The following is a 19,723-nucleotide window of genomic DNA, read 5'->3' on the forward strand; positions in this document are numbered from 1 at the left end:
AATTAAATTGATACTGCTTTAATTTTACAGAGACATCTACCACTAGAGCATCACTTTGAAGAGCTTCTTCAGTTCGTTCTAAGGATTTAGGGAACCTAGACCTGAGGAGATCTATCATTTGGAAGACTAACGACACCCGCTTTTAGCAATTCGCATGATTAAATTTTATGGGCACAAAAATCTAATTTGCTGTTCTTTGTGAAATGTCTCAGAAGACTGTTTTCAGATTTCACACTGCACAGCTTCTCTTCAGGGGCTACCTGGGAAAGGTCTCCTTGCAGTTCCCCAGCATGGCAGATTCTTCCCTTAGCACATGGGATCAGGTGGGCATAGCAGGACAGAAGGCTAAGAAGGCTTATGGAAATACAGAAAGTAAGGAGAAAAAGCAGACAGAGAAGACTTTGTGGCTACAAGGACACAGGTGGGATACAAATGCAATGTTAGTCTTAGACACATATTTTTCAGACCCTTCCATTTAGAAATAAGCCCCTGTAAACCTCTGCTCTTGTATGAGATGGCAAGCAAAAAGCTCTTCCTTTTTTTGCTATCTGACATCTGTGAAAACCTATCCAACAGAGATTTGATACCAAACTACCAAACTACTACTTTCCCTACCGCAGTAGGGAAAGGGCAGAGCCTTATCTGAAGGCCTGAAATAGCAAGAACTCAGTTTCTCTTTGGTCAATGTAAATACAGCTCTGGCTGGTAGGAGTTTAGAACAATTTCCTTGATTTTTTGCATGTACATTAAGGATCCCTGGGTAACCATAAGCAAAGTGCTCCAGAACTGTGCATTTAAAACCACTTTCTTCATTTGGTATAAAGCCCTATGCAGGCAGGGTTTAGAGCTTGCTATTCAAGGATCTCAAAGACTTTTAGAAACATTCATTCGTTCCAGTTAAATTCAGTCTCTTAGAAAACCTCAGAATTCTATCAGTATCGCCTCCAGTTTCTGTGGATCTTCAATAAACCAAGAAGTTAAATTTTTCTAGTTAAAGGTAAAAAGAATATGATTGTTCCCACTGTGCAAGAAACTGGAAAGAAAATTCACATTTCTGTATGCAGAGTCCTGTACTTTAGCTATTAAGAAAACATTTAAAGAATTCAGACGTATTGATCTGCAGCCAGACTCAGACTCTACTGTTACTGATCTGCAACACTCTGAAAGCCCCAAGTGTCTCTGGCACCACATTCTAATTTCCCAAAGCTAATTTCATTTTTCAAAACTCTGTTAAGCATCACTTAAATGTTGGGAGCTACCATAACAGAGTTGAGTTACAAAACTGCTAATAATTCCAATGACAGTAGAAGTTATACTTCACCGAGTGCCTAATTAGAGCTTTCAAACTTGCGGTTCTGGCATGAACTTTCTTTGCAAAATAGCCTTAAGATCTTGCAGTGCGTTGCATATGCTTATGGAATCTTGCTTAAATGATCAATTCAATTTCCAGTGAAGTAAGAAGTCATCTTCTCAGAATTTTAATGAGAGGTAGCTCATTTCATTTGGAACACTTTTTTTTTTAGCAGATTACAGTCCTAAATCTACTCCTGTTGACTCTGTGGAAAAACTTGGTGGGAAGCATTTCCTTAGATTGCTTTTCTTTTTTCAGACCCATTTCATTAAATTGTGATATAATGCCACTGCCCATGTTATTTTCTTTGTTAATCTTCCAAAAGTCGTCTCAGCAGTGAAAAAAAATAAGCTAGGAAAAATTACTTGGATGATTTGACATTTTGTTCCCACTAACTTTGCAATGTTGCCACCCTGCAGATAACTAACCAGCTATAAAAGTAAAAGAAGGAGCATGTTCTTACTCAGCCATGATTAGCAGTTTCTCCCTTCTCACTTTAGAGAGATTTCCTGATCTTACTTCAGCACTGGCCTTTGTTTTTCCTCAGATTAACAATAAAGGGGCTAATTCACTTTGCCAAATTTTTGCACGACTAAGCTTTAGAAAAGATAAGCACTATATTTTTGTCAAGCATATAATCTCAGTAAGTATTCAATTTAATCATTCTCTAGAATTACCACCTCTTTAAATATCAAATTAACATTCCACTATGACTACTCCAAGTAAGAGCTGGACTGTGTAGCCCCAGCTCTACCTCGCATTTGTCGAGCCTCTTCACCCCTACTTCAAAAAGTAGGTATGAAGTTATTCCCATGTGGAAGTTGTAAAATAAAACGATGAAAGTTGGCTTCTAGCAAGCTTACCACTCAACTATCGGTAACACCGTAATGAACCCTGTTTTTTGCTCCTCACACAGAAGCGTGGTACACAAAGTTCTCGATGCACTAGCCTATTCACCATTATACTGGGTTAAAGACTATTTTGGAAATGACCAGCTAGTGCAGATAGGGCTGGAAAAACAGAGTGAAACCACTGTTTTCAAATTTAAGTAGTTCTTTACTGTCAAAGACAAGATATATATCCTTCTACCATTATGTAAACTTGCTTTGAGGTGGCATTCAATTATTCCCAATTCCCAAGTGACATAAAGGCTACTGTTATAGCTTAGATACCGCAGTATTTATTGCTGTATTCTTTCACAATGAACAGAACATGATTCTCCTGCACCTGAGATGAACATTAGCATTGACAACACTGGCAGGAGGAACAAATGACTGGGAAGATAAATTAATCTGAAGTTAGTCCTGATAGATCAAAGAAATGTGGAGTCCCTCAAAAGGCAGAAGGAATCAGACTGTGTGTGCAGCCTGCTGGATGAGCCACGTGTGCCCAGAGGAAGGTAAGTGTGATATAATTTGTGTTCATTCAGAAAACAGGTGTAATCAAAAGAGGTGCGACAGGGGTTTGCAGCCAGGTGATAACCTGAAAGGTCTGTTCCCTAAGAAAGACTGGTCATAAGCCACAGACAGACACACAAGAATATGATTTGAAACCAAATTTGTACAATAACATCAATGTGGCAGAAGTCTCAGTGGCAGTCCTATGGGTGAATTATTTTTGTGGATGTACATGATTATTACGAGGGTATATAAATAATCTTTACTTTGCTTCTCTTTTCCCAAGAATAAATCTCATCCTGTTCTCATTGTGATAGGTAGTGCAGAGCTGAAATAATTAATCCTGCAACTTGCTTTCATAGAACTCCTTCCATTTAAACAGCATCCTCAAGATGCTCTGAAAGATTAACACATGAAATACTTGCAGGCAGTTGCCATTTACGTAACCAAAGCACACATTTGCTAAGCATTTGCTCGTGTCCTGGGTACAACAAAAGGAATAGATTAGGGAGCTATCACATCTCAATGTACTTGAAGCACAGTTCAGTCTCATAGAATCAATTAATGTTCTGTATGTCATACGTAGGTCTGTAATATGATAAGCATTCAGTTAAAAAAACTCCATCTCATTCACACACTATCTTTTAAATGTTATTTTGCAGCTCAATGGGGTTCAGTCTACACAGTGTGGATACTACCTTATTGGTCAGTCTGTTATACTGGAATAGTGTTATATATCAGGAATGGGATGAAAAGGCTATTTTTAGAGATGCTGATCTTGCATTTAATAGGGTTTTTAATTTAAATAATTATGCACTAGCATATCTTTACCATTCTACAACATTGTACGGTGTAGTGCATGCTCAGAAACAGTTAGAACAATTAAGAATTAGCTCTACTCTGAAAAAGTTTACAATAAATATGATATCTCAGTGCAGGATTTAGCGGAGGTGGAAAAAACACTTAGAACATGGGGAAAACTGTGTGATGAATGACACCAGCAAGTGAAAACAGAGAAAGAATAGGAGGATTGGCTGTTCCGGGAGAGCTTTGCTGCCAAGCTTGAAGAGTGAGCACTTTTGCCCGAACATCTGTATTACTAACTAAACAATCATGTCTTTGGTCTCTGAAATAATTGAGTGGTCCTTCCTACCAGGAAAAGGCATATTTGTCCATTTCTTCCTCAGTTTGCTCATTCAGCTAAAGCAAAGCAGCTAGAGCATAGCATAAGTGTCTCTCATGGGGTTTATTCACTGTTAGCTACTTGAAACTTCTTGTAAATTTCTGAAAGATTTAACAGTTTTCAGCACAAGGGCGTAACGATATTACAGATCTCCAGATCACACAGAATGACTGAAGTGTGCATTTGGGTCTTGGGAATAAGTTTCAGTGGATATTTCTCCTTCAAGATTGCAGAGACATGTACCTTAGCCTCATGCTATGAGGTCTAGTTAGTGTTACCACCGAAGTACAGGAAGGAGGCCAAAATTATCTGGGCATCATTATTCTAATTTCTCTGTTTAATGTGCCAGGAAATCCAGGACAGTCTCAAGGCCTCTCCAGACAGAGAGCCTAAATCTACGCTGGTCTCTCTCCCTTCCCTATCACAATTGGATTACAGCTTTGACCCTTCGACCAGTTCCTTCATAAAGGAGGAAATTCCACTGCTTTCTGTTCTCTCAATTATCCTGCCCCATGGCTAACGTCAAATTGCTCTCAGTGAATTTGGACTCTCTATAAAATGAAGATTCACAGCAGGCTGCCCTCTGCTCAGAGCCACAGCTCCAGCTGGGAGCCCTGCCCTACACAGACATCATGTGGATGGGAAGGGCAAGTACATGATAGGATCCCGGCAGAAGAAGGGTTGCAATCAACCTCAGCGTGGTTGCCAGCGCATCATCTAGATTAAGGAACGCTACTGGCATGAAATTGTCATGCACATAAAACACAACCTGCTCTTACATTCACAGGTGCCAATATCAGACCAGTGTCAGGGAGCAGCAGCATGCTCAGAGTTGCTCTCAAAATGTAATCATAGAGGCCAGATAGTTTATTACCTCTGTGAGGATCAAGCGTTGATACTTCAACTTCAGTGTACTCCACCTCAGCACTCTCAAGGTCAGGTCCTGCCCCAAAAATATCAAGAAGATGTTTCTTTGTAGGACCGCAAGCTTCGTTTGAACTGTGGGCCTGACCCTGCTGCCACTGAAATTAATGGACAAGTCCTCATTGACTTTGATAGGTGCAGGATCAGGCCCTTCTTATGGCAGATGTAAATTACTCTGCTAAGAGTTGTAAGGCCAACCCATTCCTAAGGGTCACCTCAATCTGAAAAGCAGTAGATCAACTCAAGCCAAATTTCTGAAATTGTGGCATGTGCAAATTGCGTCTAAAGCTCTTACTTTCAATTTAGAACCTTCAAAAGTGGCACAACACAAATGGAGTGGGGAATTATTTGAGATTCTCTCATATTCCTACTCCAGCTCCTCTCTTTTCTATTTCTCTCCCTGCCATTATTTTTCCCTCCCTTTCTATGGCTGCTATGGCACAATGCTTCCCATTCTCCATTCCCCTCAGATCTAAAGCCTTCTCTAAGTCTTTCAGGACCTCCCTCATCACTGCTCATACTCTCAATTTCTGCTTTGCCAATAAGCAATTTCAGCACTTTTGTGTTGCCCTTCAAGCTCTCCGTAGAACATCTACAACGGCAACCCATCTTCCTCCTTAAAATGCCTCTCTGCCACAACACCCACAGAAAGCCTGAGGATGTGCAAATTGCATCTAAAACTCTTACTTTCAATTTAAAACCTTCAAAAGTGGCACAACACAAATGGAGTGGGGAATTATTTGAGATTCTCTCATATTCCTACTCCAGCTCCTCTCTTTTCTATTTCTCTCCCTGCCATTATTTTTCCCTCCCTTTCTATGGCTGCTATGGCACAATGCTTCCCATTCTCCATTCCCCTCAGATCTAAAGCCTTCTCTAAGTCTTTCAGGACCTCCCTCATCACTGCTCATACTCTCAATTTCTGCTTTGCCAATAAGCAATTTCAGCACTTTTGTGTTGCCCTTCAAGCTCTCCGTAGAACATCTACAACGGCAACCCATCTTCCTCCTTAAAATGCCTCTCTGCCACAACACCCACAGAAAGCCTGACAACAATTAGACACCTGATTTACTAAGATTACTGGCTGAAAGTACTGGAGTACTGGCTACCTGGATACAATAGACACAAGAAATAGCTGTTGCTTTCTACGCTGTCTTTTCCTTACATTGGAGATGGTTTTCTACTAGATTTCTGTAAAAGTTGGAAGGAACCACAACAGTCATTCAGATTGGAATCCTGCAGACATGTGCAAATTGCGTCTAAAGCTCTTACTTTCAATTTAGAACCTTCAAAAGTGGCACAACACAAATGGAGTGGGGAATTATTTGAGATTCTCTCATATTCCTACTCCAGCTCCTCTCTTTTCTATTTCTCTCCCTGCCATTATTTTTCCCTCCCTTTCTATGGCTGCTATGGCACAATGCTTCCCATTCTCCATTCCCCTCAGATCTAAAGCCTTCTCTAAGTCTTTCAGGACCTCCCTCATCACTGCTCATACTCTCAATTTCTGCTTTGCCAATAAGCAATTTCAGCACTTTTGTGTTGCCCTTCAAGCTCTCCGTAGAACATCTACAACGGCAACCCATCTTCCTCCTTAAAATGCCTCTCTGCCACAACACCCACAGAAAGCCTGACAACAATTAGACACCTGATTTACTAAGATTACTGGCTGAAAGTACTGGCTACCTGGATACAACAGACACAAGAAATAGCTATTGCTTTCTACTCTGTCTTTTCCTTACAGTGGAGATGGTTTTCTACTAGATTTCTGTAAAAGTTGGAAGGAACCACAACAGTCATTCAGACTGGAATCCTGCAGAACTCCTTGTGGACTTTTTAGAACAGAAATTAGAGAAAGATCTAATGATTAGAGCAGGGACCTCCCTCATCACTGCTCATACTCTCAATTTCTGCTTTGCCAATAAGCAATTTCAGCACTTTTGTGTTGCCCTTCAAGCTCTCCGTAGAACATCTACAACGGCAACCCATCTTCCTCCTTAAAATGCCTCTCTGCCACAACACCCACAGAAAGCCTGACAACAATTAGACACCTGATTTACTAAGATTACTGGCTGAAAGTACTGGCTACCTGGATACAACAGACACAAGAAATAGCTATTGCTTTCTACTCTGTCTTTTCCTTACAGTGGAGATGGTTTTCTACTAGATTTCTGTAAAAGTTGGAAGGAACCACAACAGTCATTCAGATTGGAATCCTGCAGAATTCCTTGTGGACTTTTTAGAACAGAAATTAGAGAAAGATCTAATGATTAGAGCAGCAAAGTTTTGGAGCAGCCTTCCAATAGCATTGGTGAGAGAAGAAAAAAAAAAAAAAGCTCAACAAAACAAAATCAGTGTTTAATGTGCATATGCATTAATAACAAAGTTTAAGTGACACGCTTCCTGTAATAGCAGTGATTCTGAGTGGTCAATACAGCCTTATCTTCCCATGTTTCTACTGTCTGTATGTCTGTTTTGCATGAGAATGTCTCTCTAGTTCTAATTCAACTTATTCAGGCCACAATGGAATAACTTCCACCCACCGTGCTATAAACTTCTTCCTTTTGCTTGCTAAAGTAAAAGCTATTGCCACACAAATGCAGAACAGATACTGTTATTTTTAGAGGTGTATGAATAATAGACTTGTTTTTCTCATCTGGTAGAGACATCTGCAGTAGCATAGTTGGTTTTAATGAAGCTGCCCAATCCACAGCAGGTAAGGATTGAACCCATTTATCATTTATTTCTGGCACACATGCAGGTCATTAGACCAGAGCCTGTTTCATCTAAAACAGTAGGATACCATGGAAAAAAACAAAAGTCACTGAGCAAGAGTTTCCAAAGGTTGCTTCCAAGTTTTCCTGTGAAATTAACTCAGTGCAGCACCTTTCTTTTAGTTTCATGGTACAATGCTGCCCTGCACACTCAGAATTGCATCAAAGAATTATCAACTAGAAATTCCTGCCACCTATTTTACATTCTTGAGAAAAGATTTTTTTAAAAAAACAAATCTGAATAATTGTTGTATAAAAATTAAAATTTTGAGTCGAAGTTGTATTTTTATATCATCCTTCATTAGATGGCCTGGAATCCAGCACAACAGTCGGTGAGTCCTATCATTGTCATTTTGCACATACAGAAAAAGAACTAAGCTCAGCAAAGGAAAGAGTCCTCCCCACTATCAAAGACAAAAGGGAAAGGACCGGACCTATCAAATCCTGATTGCTACCATTAGAAAACATAACTTTCAATCATCAAATAATTTTTAGATCTATTGTTTAAGTATGAAATTACCTTTACTCTCATCTGTTGATTTCATGTGATTTTCACTATCTTCAATGTAACCTGATCCTAAAATATTAAAACAAAAGTTGAGCTGACAAAATATTTATTATAGCTAAATAAATGAGTTATACAGCTGCAACTTCATTTAAATATGAGAAATTCTACTTTTAGATTCACACCTAAGACAGGTGTGACACAGGTGGGAAGAAAGCATTTTTAAATGATCAGCTAAAATCCACCCCAGGGGTAACTTTGTTTATATCAGGAGCTTTATACAACACATCCACCTGTCTTTGTAAAATCCATTCAGATCCTGGAATTCAGATCCCTGTGCTGTGGCCAGATCACAGGACCACGTGCCACAACTCAAATTTTCTCTCTGAAATAATTTTCCTGCAGCTGTGTCAAAACTGCCAAAACCAGAAAGTAATTTTCTTTTACCATGATTTTTCCACCTGTAATATTGTTAACTGATTGCCTGAGCAGACTTATAAACCAATCTTTGTATAAAACATGCTCATCAAAAACTGGACAAAGACAAAACAATAAAAGATACTTGAGAGAATGCTATTGGTATTCTTCTGTATTCCCAAAACACTGGGCCCTATCCAAACAACCACCATGTAACTCCAGAACTTTAAATCAATGTTTAATTAAGCCAAATCACTAATAGTCTTACAGCAAAATATCCTACCTGAATAGTAGTCTCCATCATTGTGCTGTCTTGTCAGTTTTTCACTTGTTGAGTTTGCAGCCAAGGCAGAACTGAAAAGCAAACAAACAAAAGTCGATGTAATTATCCAAAACCAGCCAATAAAAAAACCAACATGATGATATGCAAAGATCAGTCATTGTCTATGCTGACTACCACACCCACACATTCTTAATTACTGAAGATAATGAAAATTTTGCCTTTCTCTTAAAGACAAGAGCAAGCAAACTTTAAGGTCAAAAGTGTTCCTTCTTGCATTACTCTTAAGATCTCTGTATTTTTAATTCCATATCTAAATGCATTCAAATGTAGGCCTGACATTCTTCTATTTCTCCTAGCTGGCCTTTTTTTTTCTATTTTTAGGGTATTTCCTCATCCTGTTGTTGTATTAGCAGGTGGTACATGAAGCACAACCATCTATTGTCTGCAGGTGTGTGCCATAATAAACTATATTCATATAGTTGAAGGCATCCAGCCCTTTAAACAGAAATACTTCACCGTCACTATAAAGCAAGCCATCTTACCCAGACATCTCCATGGATGGTCCTTTAACTTGACAGAGAAAAATAAAAGCATCCATTAATAGATTGCACAAGAATTTAAAAGTAAAACACAAATAAATAAATAAAATAGCAATTCTCTACCCAAGTCAGAGTAATTTCTCTTGGCTATCACAAAATTCATTACCCAATGTCTTACATCCTGTTTATCATCCAGATCCCTTAAATGTTTCTTTCACAGAGAACCCAAGATCACAAACCCTGTGATCAGCCTGGCTGATTTAAGCAGTCAGGGACATCCAGATACGTCAACTTTCCCCAAATATTTTGCAATGTACTGCGTACCACAAGATTCTTGTTTAACCAGATTTACTTATTTTCTGAAAGAACAAGATATGAAAAGAATACCTCAATGATAAAGGACAAATCCCTAAGTGAAATTGTATTACAGTGTGGGGAGAAAAGGAAAAAAACAAACCCACAACTTCAAAATTTCTTTCATGAGGACTAGAGAAGTACCTCAATTATGCCTGAGTTGGGATCCCAAATCAAAGTGTCATAGCTCTGTAAGGGATCAAAAAACTCCTCAGGCCCTGTCTTGCCTCTATGTGGCACAGGGCTGAATTCCAGACCTAGGACTGCATCAGAACAGTCCAACTGGCCTATCTCCAATAACCTTTGCTTCACCAGTGCCTTCCCTGCACCATTAGTTAGATGCCTCCATTCTGCCCAACATACTTGGAAAGCTTCAGCACATTTGCAGCTTAATTTGGGCCATGCAGCATTTTAAACTAGATTTTTAAGGTTTTTAAAATTGTATTTAGTCATCTCCTGAAGCCTCATCCCCACAAATCTTTGCTCCTGAAAAAAATGCAAGTTTTTAAACTGTAATACATTTGTCACCAAAGAAATAGAAGGGAAGCATTCATTACCCTTTTTCTTCTTCCACAAAAACCACCATGAAGTGGCAATTACTGCTCCTGCGATAGGTATTAGGACAAATGCAGCAATAATTCCTTTCTGCCAAGATGCTAAAATGACTGGAAATAAGAAAGATGTGTTTAAGAGAGTATGTAGAGTGACAGGTCACCATTACCAACTTCTGCAGTTCCTGAGCTTTCATTTTACTACAAATCGGCCTTCTTACACACTGGGGAAGAATTTTCAGGCAACTTGCATGCAAAGTTCACGTAGTGAGTCTCTCCTTTGTGACCCAAAACTCAGCACAACAACAGATTGCTTTTAACTTGCACCTGGCTCGTTTGGCTTTTGAGCATCCCTTAAACTTTTCTGTCTAAATTAGACAATCTGTGTTTATAAATGGATCTCTCTGTTTAACTTCTGACAACGGTGGAACAAAAAGAAGGGAGCTGTACTTAGTACCATCCCAGACAACCTGACCTCACCTCTCATAATGATACAGCATGCAATTCATCATAAAAGGTAGCTTACCATTGATGGTTATGGGATGGCTTTTCACAGACACATTTGCTTGATTAGAAGCTATGCAGTAATATGTCCCCGTGTCCTGCCTGCTCATTCCTTCCTTGCGCCACATGACTCTGTCTGCATATTCATATTTTTCAAATAAAGGAACTTTATCATCAGTTTTTTTAAAAATCCTGAAGAGGATTGGCCAAGATCCTTCGTTCACAGAGCACAGAAAAGCAGTCTCACTGCCATCTTCCACTTCTCCATATGGAATACTGCCCAAGCTGGCATTCCTGATCGGTACTGCAAAGGAAGGCACAAAGGAAACAAATCTTAGCACTCTTAGAAATAACTTTGAGGATAAAATATTGTATCGTAGAAATACTTGCTCTAGTGCCATTTTACTTAGTTAAACACAGACTGAATGCACAGTATTAATCTTTCTGAGCAGTCTTTGGCAGACAGCGTCCTCTAGTAAATATTTTTATACAACCAGAAATAGAGAGGGCACTATCAGGATTTTTACTTTGGTGACAAATAATCTGTGATACAGATCTCCAAGTATTTTTAATTCAAGTGAGCAAAAATTTATAAAGATCTTGTATCCATTTGGTTTAGTCCATCATTTGCTGCTACCCTTTCAAAAATCAAAATACGACATTAGACAAGAAGAAGAATTAAACAGACTTACCTATTACTGTGATGTTTAGAATATTGCTAGTTTTCACACCACTGGAGTGATTATTTCTAGCATCACATTTGTATCCTCTTTTGCCATTTTGTCTAATATTTTCATCCAAGAACGTAGCATATGTGTCATTAATTACTGTTTTCTTAATTTCGTTTCCTTTGTAGAATGTGAACGTTATTGGCGGCGTTCCCGTTGCCGAACGACAGATTAACCGTAGAGGCTTCCCTAACACCACCTGTGGCAAACCACTGACAACAGAAAGAGTTGGCTTGGAGACTGGAGCTAAAAGGGGAATAAAGAAAAAATGTTGCAAATTGCACTGCATATGGCCAAAAGATACAATATTATTCTATATAAAACCTACAGATATACAATATTGAGCTAGCTTGCACACAACAGCCTGTATTGGGAAGCTCTTCCTCATTGACAGAGTGGAAGCAGGGAGTGACTTGAACAAAACAAAAACATAGAATATAGAACAAAATAGCATACAAGGAGAATGTAAAGGAAAAAAAATAAAATAAAAAATATCAGCGACACAGTTGTGGGTCATCCAAACTCCAGAACTAGCTCTGACCCAAGGGGAAAGTCTGTGGGGCAAAAAATATTTGCAAGTACCATTACCTGAGAAGGATCCTGCGGCACCTAATCAGGGGCCTCTCTTTCTGCAGCAGTGATAGTGAGTCACAACCCAGTTAATTCCCCTTTACAGACTTGAGAACCAACTGTGGTTGTTCCATCAGAGGGAAGGAAACTAAGGTGTTTATAATTAGCGTGCTGGTGAAGGGGTGGTATTGATAGCAAAAAAACCCTTGGCTTTTCTGGAGCAGAGCTGTCCAGATGACCTCTGGCTCCCGTGGTGTTCTGCCTGAAGGGTCAGGGGAGGGATTCAAGGCAGACACTGACAAAGTTTCAGATCAAACTGATGCGTGAAATGTTTGAGGAACATTCCCAGCTCCTGCAAATGGTAATGAATGAGTTTATTTGGCACCTAGCAGAATCATGGGAACAGAAGGAAGACACGCTAACTTCCCTCTCTTAGGGCCAGCCGTGGAAAAATCTTACTTAATTGTATCACAATAGGCCAAATCCTCTATAGCTAAAGATGACAAGCCCATCTCACAGAAATTCATATTGCAAGAACTACTGAAGGAGAGTTTATTTGGCACCTAGCAGAATCACGGGAACAGAAGGAAGACACGCGAACTTCCCTCTCTTAGGGCCAGCCTTGGAAAAATCTGACTTAATTGTATCACAATAGACCAAATCCTCTATAGCTAAAGATTACAAGCACATCTCACAGAAATTCATATTGCAAGAACTAATAGACACCCTGCTAGTTCATGGACAAAAAATTGATTCTATAAACAGATGTGCTTATTTATAAGCTTATGGATTTGACTTCCCCCCCCACCATGGGGTCTGAACCTATGTATCAACTCACCATAAACATTTATCCTTACAGGTTTGCTCTCCTTGACTATTCCTTTTACTTCAGCTTTACAGATATAGGATCCAGTATCATTCACATTAACTCTCATGGTTAAGTTTCTAGAATTTCTCAACCAGATGTCTCCATTTGAATTTTTCCGTAATATAGAGAAGTTAGCTTTCCGAAAACCGCTAATGCTGCAACTCAAAGTTAATTCTTTATTTTCATCCAGCTTATTCATAGAAGCAACCAATATTGGCTTGGGGAATAACTCTGCAAGATAAAAAGAGAACAAATTTACTCAAATTGAGTCTAAAAGAATATGAGTACCTATCTCAAAGTATACAGAATGAAGGACATACCGAAAGTTTACAGTCAGGGGAAAAAAACAATCATGTTATTTTAATATACTAATACTTTCAGGGAAAACAGAAACTTAGCAACCACTTGAAACTACTTCTGATATGTGTTATCTGAAAGTATTATTTCAGTTGGAAAGTATTGGCAGGCAGAAATCAGAAACATTTCCGTTTGATCTAAATCTAAACAGCCTTTAACTTAAGAGAAAATTTACACCTGGATCTGGAGGTTCCACTTGGATCTTGAGTTCTACCAAATTCAAATTTAAATATTAAACCACTGAGTAAAATCTAAGATGAACAGAGGTGTTACCTGACACATGAACATTCAGTTTGGTGGTTTTAGATGCTCTGCCTTGCTCCACCTTACACAGGTATTCACCAGCGTCCTCTAGAGTAGCTACTGTGGAGTATTTCAAAACTTTCTCCTCTCGTACACTGTTCAGTATTGTTTTGTTTTTCTGGAGTATGATTTCAATGTCACGCATTCGGGCTACCACAGTCGAGCACTCAAACTGTATCCTGTCTCCTTCTGTAATATTACTTGAGGGCTTGACACTCAGAGTAGGTTTTATAAATGGTTCTGCAAAAGAAAACACATGAACTGTGACCCAACTTTTTAATTATAGCAAGCAAAGAAATGTAAAAAGAAAGGCCAAGCAACTTACCCCGGACTGTAACAAGTGTTTTGTTGCTGTGTTCTGAGGTTTCAAATCCCAGTTGTACATATCTCTTACCAAAGCAATCAAATTGTAAAATATTATCTCCCTCTTCAACAGCAAATTCCATTACAGAAAAATTTCTGTGTGCTTCAAATACATATTTTTGTTGAGGTGTTGAATTCATCTTTGTCTTCTGGAAAAAGAAATATAAAGGAGGTGCTTCTTCTGGCAGGTCACAACGTAATTTCACAACTTCACCCTCTAAAACTTCTTTCTTCTCAGCAGTCAGGATTGGTTTGGTCATTCCTTAGAACAGAAAACAAGAAAAGAGACAGAAGATTGAATAATCCTGAAATAAACACTACCTGTGATGACTATAGCAGTGATTTATGCTAATGAAGAGATGCAAATAATTTGTAAGACCTGAGCTCTTGAAGACAGTTTCTTTGATGTGTGGGTGCATGCCCACTGAGGCACCTTCAGAAGAACAAAATGCCCCTCGAGAGGGTAATACAATCTTGATGCAATGTGTGAAGTGTGAATCTTGCTGTTGGGAAGGTAAGATTGCTTCCTCCTCAGTGCTTCCCATTATCACTCAGAAATGAGTCAGGGAAGAAACTAAACGTAATGCCAACTTCTGTACCTGGAGGTGCAGGCTTCTGAAGAAGTATTACAGGCCCTGCACAACCCTGTAACTATTTAATGCTGCACGAATTCTTTCCAAGTTGCTTTTCCAAGGGGAAAAATGGCACTTGCAGTCAAGAACACGTGGCTAGAAAAAGTATAGAGGGAGGTGGCCCCTGTTCTCATCAGAGATGAAAGAACAAGACTGATACAACACTGTCTACAAAAGTAGTGCACAGATCATATTAGCTTTGGCAATGGCTATCACAAGGTGAGAATCTCTACACTCCTGTTCCACCTTTTCCTCATCTCGCCCCTCCCACGCCATCATGTTTATGATCTATAGGCACAAGCTTTCAAAACTAATAATTTGTCTAGTCTAGGGAACAGAGGCTCAGGACAGAGAGGATGGTGGCACAGGAGGGACGGATCACATTTCTGACTATCACTGATCTGCCATGGAGCCTCGGGATTGTGGTTTCATTTCTGTGCCTTAACATTGGGATTTAGTACTAAGCTCTTGTAAAGTACTGCGATGTCTCTGGATAAAAAAACCACTTTGCAAGATAACCTATTTAGCACTGACTATTATAACTTCCCCATGAAGGTTGTCCCCTTTTGGTATCTTAGAAAACGGCCGTGTTTGAAGGAATACTCACCTTGTACCCAAACGTGTAAGGAGTCACTTGTTCTTGTCTTTCCACCTGCTTCCACAGTACATTTATAGTCTCCTGTATCTGAAGATCTAGCCACAGATACTTCATATCGTGCATCTTCTTTGTCTGATACAGTCGTGAACACGAGCTTGCCATCCTTAAAAATTGTAAAGTTATGCTCCAGCTGGAAATTGGTACTTTTGCTAATATCAGCATGGCAGACAACTGACATGGGATCTCCATTCTTTACTTTGACAGATGGCTGAACCTGGATTTCAACTGTGTTGAAAGTGAAAACTTGATGGAAAAAAAAATAAAAAAAAGAATTATATTTATCTTCAATTAGTCCAACATAATACTGTCATCTCAAGCTGCTGCACGTTAGTCACAAAAATTAATTCACTGTACCCTAGTAGCTGGTGTTATAAATGTTGTGGTCAGGTCTCGTGGATGCTGACAGTGGTAGCAGCTTTACCTTCCACCACACAGATATACCAGTGGCAACTGCTGACTGTCACAGCACACACTGTCTGTCTGCTCAGTCTTTGCCTCGGGGCACGGAGACAATCATTGATTTGACCAAATCTATTACATTTCCTAGAGGGAATTCCCCCAGAGGGCACTGGGATAGGTTTGCAACTATTTCTTGGTTTTCTTTATTTCTCATGGTTTGTCTTCTTCAGCTCTAAATGTCAGCAGATGTGAGAGGTGAACAAAATTTCATCTGTAACTCACAAGCCTGGAATAATCTTAAATCTCTAGTTTATGATAACTAGAGCATAACAGGAGATATTTGGGTTCAAGTTCTGCACGCAAACATGGACATGCCTAACCACACTGTTGGCAGTCCAACAACCATATTCTCCAGAGTCCATAGCAATCATACCCTGATTAATTCAAATACAGAATTATATGCAGAAGCAATGCTTCCAATTAATTTAGAATTTAGGTATCTTAGTCTCCAAAAAAATATACTGAATACAATATTCCTATTAAAAAATTAATTGATAAGCACTTTAAGAAATAAAGTTTGTAAAAGCATAAGATACATATAGTGCTTCTGTGTTTATAACCACAGCAATGACAATTTGTAGCCTAAAATTTTAAAATTATTAGAATCCCGGTATAATTAATATTTTTATTCATGCAGGTAGGTGAATAAGTATAGAGAAAGATTTATGAGTTCATTCACTTTCCCTTCCTTCAGAAGTTACAGCTTTTAGGTATGCCCATTTTAGCCTGGATTCATATTAAAAATTTGCTACTAGAACAGGAAAACTTTCCTGCATCTAAAGAAGTCCCTTGCCATGGACATTTACCAGCTATTTATAAATTGTCATTGCTAGAGAGAGTTTTGGGCATAAGAGCAATGCAAAAATTGTAAATATTTTTGCATGTGAGTAGACTACATGACAACAAGAAGCAAACATTCCTCCCTAGTGATGGAAAAAGGGAAGTAAGTGGAGTGTACGTGCTGGAAGTCAGCAAGATGATAACGTAAGAAGTAAACGCGTTCCTTTCAGAACGCAAGTTCTATTCTCTGCTCAGACATTAGCTCTTCTTTTGGAAGAAAAAGAGCAAGAGAGAGCGCCCTTGACTTATATTCTATAATGTTATCCTACCTCCTTGCTTTGCGGGCATGAAAGGGTCTTTTAAAGACCAAAACAAAATGCTAGTAATTAAATTTCCTCTCCCATCTCTTCTCTTGTAAGCCTCGGTAAAACAAATTACTCTAGGAAAGATTTCACCAAAACATGTATTAAAGCATGAAGAGCACATCTCTTATTTAAACACTATACCAAGAAACACCACCAAGGAATACCTTTCTTTTTTTTTTTTTTTTCACATGGCAAAATTTCGCACTGAGTTATAATACCGCAAATCCAGATATACTCCGTTACGGATGCACACCAACAACTAAGGAATTCGTTAAATTACTTATTTTAAATTTGTATCTGAAAAAACCCTATAATTACCTACCTTTCTCCTGAGTGTAAAGTTCTGAACCTGGAAAAAAATGAAACAAATGTTATTTTCAAAGCTTACAGATTGAGAAACCGTAATGGAAAACAGTAAAAAGCCCCAACGACCCCCAAATTAAGCAGAAACACAGGTACCCACCCAGATATTTAGTTATCAAACTTACACTGCAAGAAAATCACCAGAAGAGCAAGATACATCTCGTTCCTGAAGAACAGACACTTAATTCCAAAATAAAACAATATTCATTATCAGAGGTGATGCCTCCAGGTACCAAAAACAGGATACGCTTTTTCTGTTGTTGTTTTATGGAAACAGATAAAATTTTGCCATTAAAATGTGTAAGTTTTCCCTGATCTTCAACAGAAACTGGCTAGATCAAGTAATCGTTCCCATTACTGGAAACTGGAAATGGCAAACAATGAGAATCTATCTGCTGCTCACAGGCAGATTACTGTTCAGGAAGTGACTGGACTTTTCCTGAGGGCGCCACCAAATGCGTTTGCTTTGTTCAATTTCTTAAGGTGTATTAAAAAAACAAGAAGTTCCAATGACATTTATCCTGCAGTTCCTGTCAATACGGGTATTTTTAAGTCACAATTAACCATTTACGAACACGAATTACCTTCACTATTTGGTCTCAGGAGGTCCTTGAGCAAATATTCCCCTTCATCCTGACATGGAAAACTCTGATTTCAGAGAATACGTGTACATAATTATTGATTTTTCTTCTTTACGTCCATTTATAGGTCTCTCATCTTCACTGTGGCAAAGAACAGCTTTACTGCAGGGTGCACAATAAATTCAAATTATCTCAGAAATCACAGTTACTGTTGTGTTAGACTAGAATGTTGACAGGTGGACCTCTTATATTACCATCATATATAAAAACCATGGAACTGCACAAGATTTTATTTTATGTATTTAGGACAGTGCAAAACATACACAATCATAAAACTTAACCCCCACAACAAAAGAAGCATTTGGAGTTTCATTTCTCAGCAGAAATCTGAAGCGTCACTGGCACAATCTGAAAGAGAATCTGCTGGAACAAGAGTTACATCTGGTAGTAGCCAACATGAAATCAGGGGTGATTAATTCTGCATCTAAAACACTGAAAGCAGAAACTGAGCAAATGTGGTCAGAGAAGGAAAAGTTGCAAAACATTCTACGTCAGCATTTTGCCCTCAATTTCCACTGGTATAAGTGCCTGCCTGAGATACAGTAAGGAACTGATGTAAAATTCATAACAGGTGAATTACTCAACTTCCTTTAACAAAATGGAGAGGATTTTCCTGATTGTGGATGAAAGCCTGAAGTAAGCAAAAAGCCTAAAGAAAGCCTGAGCACAAGTAAATCTGTTACCATCATATTTGATTTAGGTGGAATTATGTTGAAGAAAATTAGTTGTGGAAAAAAGTAACATGTAATCATTATCCAAAATCTCATCACCATGACCAGTTTCTCAATATTCAAATGGGGATGGGATGGGAGAGACGGGCAGAACAAGGAAAGCAAGAGGATTACAGAGTTACTGTCCTGTCCCTATCTTTCCTCTTCTACTTTTCTTACTTTGTATGAATGTGTTTTTAATCTTAAATAATCTGACATTGCAGAAGAGGCAGATTTAAGCACCAATCTCATTTTTCCAGAAAAAAATGTACTCTAACATTTAGGAATTCAATGTTTGGTACCTTTCAGTTGTGAAGGATGTTCCTTCTCGGTTTATCAGTCCTCTTCTAAATCAGAATTAAGTCATTTCACTTGATTCCTACACTGTCTTCACTGAGTTGAAATCATGCCCTTCAAAAAGCATCTCTCAAATTCTGTGTTCCAGAACTCCTCAAGCAGTCATTTAGCTATTCTTGAAAATAGAGTGCTCAACTCTTAATCCCTTTGATTTTTTCCTTTGTAGGAAGGTCAATGCACTTCTTTACTTCCAGCGAATATTTTCCAGGCTTGTCAAAACACCGCTTAAAACAATACTAAATACATTCACAGAAGTCTATTAATGAGCCACAAAGTTCTCATAAGCTTCACTGTCTATACGAAACACTTATTTTTTCCTTGCTGGGGTCAATGAAAACTATTTTTTCCCCCAAAACCAACAGTTTAAAGCTGTAAGTGTACTTCAATTCTTATATTACACATATAAACGTGGTATCTTGCCCAAGGAAACAGGAGGGAAACACTCATCTGTTTAACAATGTCTCAGCAACACGAGCCAGAGTCTATGGGGGTATTTTGCAGGGAGGGAGGGCAGAATGGCACAATAGGCACAGGGGTTAATGGCTAAGAGGAGAGCTCGTTAACTGGCATTAGCATTTGTTCTGCTCAACCCAGTCTGTTTGAAATACACCACCAACAACAGGCTGATGGTTTGGCTGGTTGCCAGCAGCGGTCTCCCGGAGCCAGGTGAAGGAAAAGAGGAAGAGGACACACACACGGCAGGTGGAGAACAAAAGTAGATCAGCTTTTGCTATTGATAACAAAAAATAGGAAGGAAGGAAGGAGATTTCCCCCCCCCCCCCCCCCC

The 19,723-nt window shown here is 38.9% G+C and overlaps 1 protein-coding gene across 15 annotated transcripts in view; it reads right to left on the bottom strand.

The window, feature by feature from the left end:
* PECAM1 (platelet/endothelial cell adhesion molecule 1) overlaps positions 1-19,723 on the bottom strand; it is a 38,381-nt gene that overhangs the window by 14,018 nt on the left and 4,640 nt on the right. For 3 of the 15 annotated variants that reach the window (XM_014951707.1, XM_014951714.1, XM_014951697.1), the window contains 13 exons: positions 17,813-17,971; positions 17,188-17,214; positions 15,211-15,504; positions 13,934-14,233; positions 13,579-13,848; positions 12,919-13,179; positions 11,475-11,756; positions 10,805-11,086; positions 10,285-10,392; positions 9,377-9,404; positions 8,835-8,905; positions 8,150-8,206; positions 4,806-4,874 (listed from right to left, as the gene is read on the bottom strand). In XM_014951707.1, the coding sequence (XP_014807193.1) occupies positions 4,806-4,874; positions 8,150-8,206; positions 8,835-8,905; positions 9,377-9,404; positions 10,285-10,392; positions 10,805-11,086; positions 11,475-11,756; positions 12,919-13,179; positions 13,579-13,848; positions 13,934-14,233; positions 15,211-15,439 (1,957 nt within the window). In that variant the 5' untranslated portion in view covers positions 15,440-15,504; positions 17,188-17,214; positions 17,813-17,971. Of the gene's footprint in view, positions 1-4,805; positions 4,875-8,149; positions 8,207-8,834; positions 8,906-9,376; positions 9,405-10,284; positions 10,393-10,804; positions 11,087-11,474; positions 11,757-12,918; positions 13,180-13,578; positions 13,849-13,933; positions 14,234-15,210; positions 15,505-17,187; positions 17,215-17,353; positions 17,681-17,812; positions 17,972-19,723 lie in introns of those variants that run through there. The other 12 variants (XM_014951730.1, XM_014951670.1, XM_014951652.1 and 9 more) reach the window with 7 other exon arrangements.

Source organism: Calidris pugnax, unplaced genomic scaffold (assembly GCF_001431845.1).
Source record: "Calidris pugnax isolate Ruff unplaced genomic scaffold, ASM143184v1 scaffold9, whole genome shotgun sequence".
Taxonomy (NCBI): Eukaryota; Metazoa; Chordata; class Aves; order Charadriiformes; family Scolopacidae; genus Calidris; species Calidris pugnax.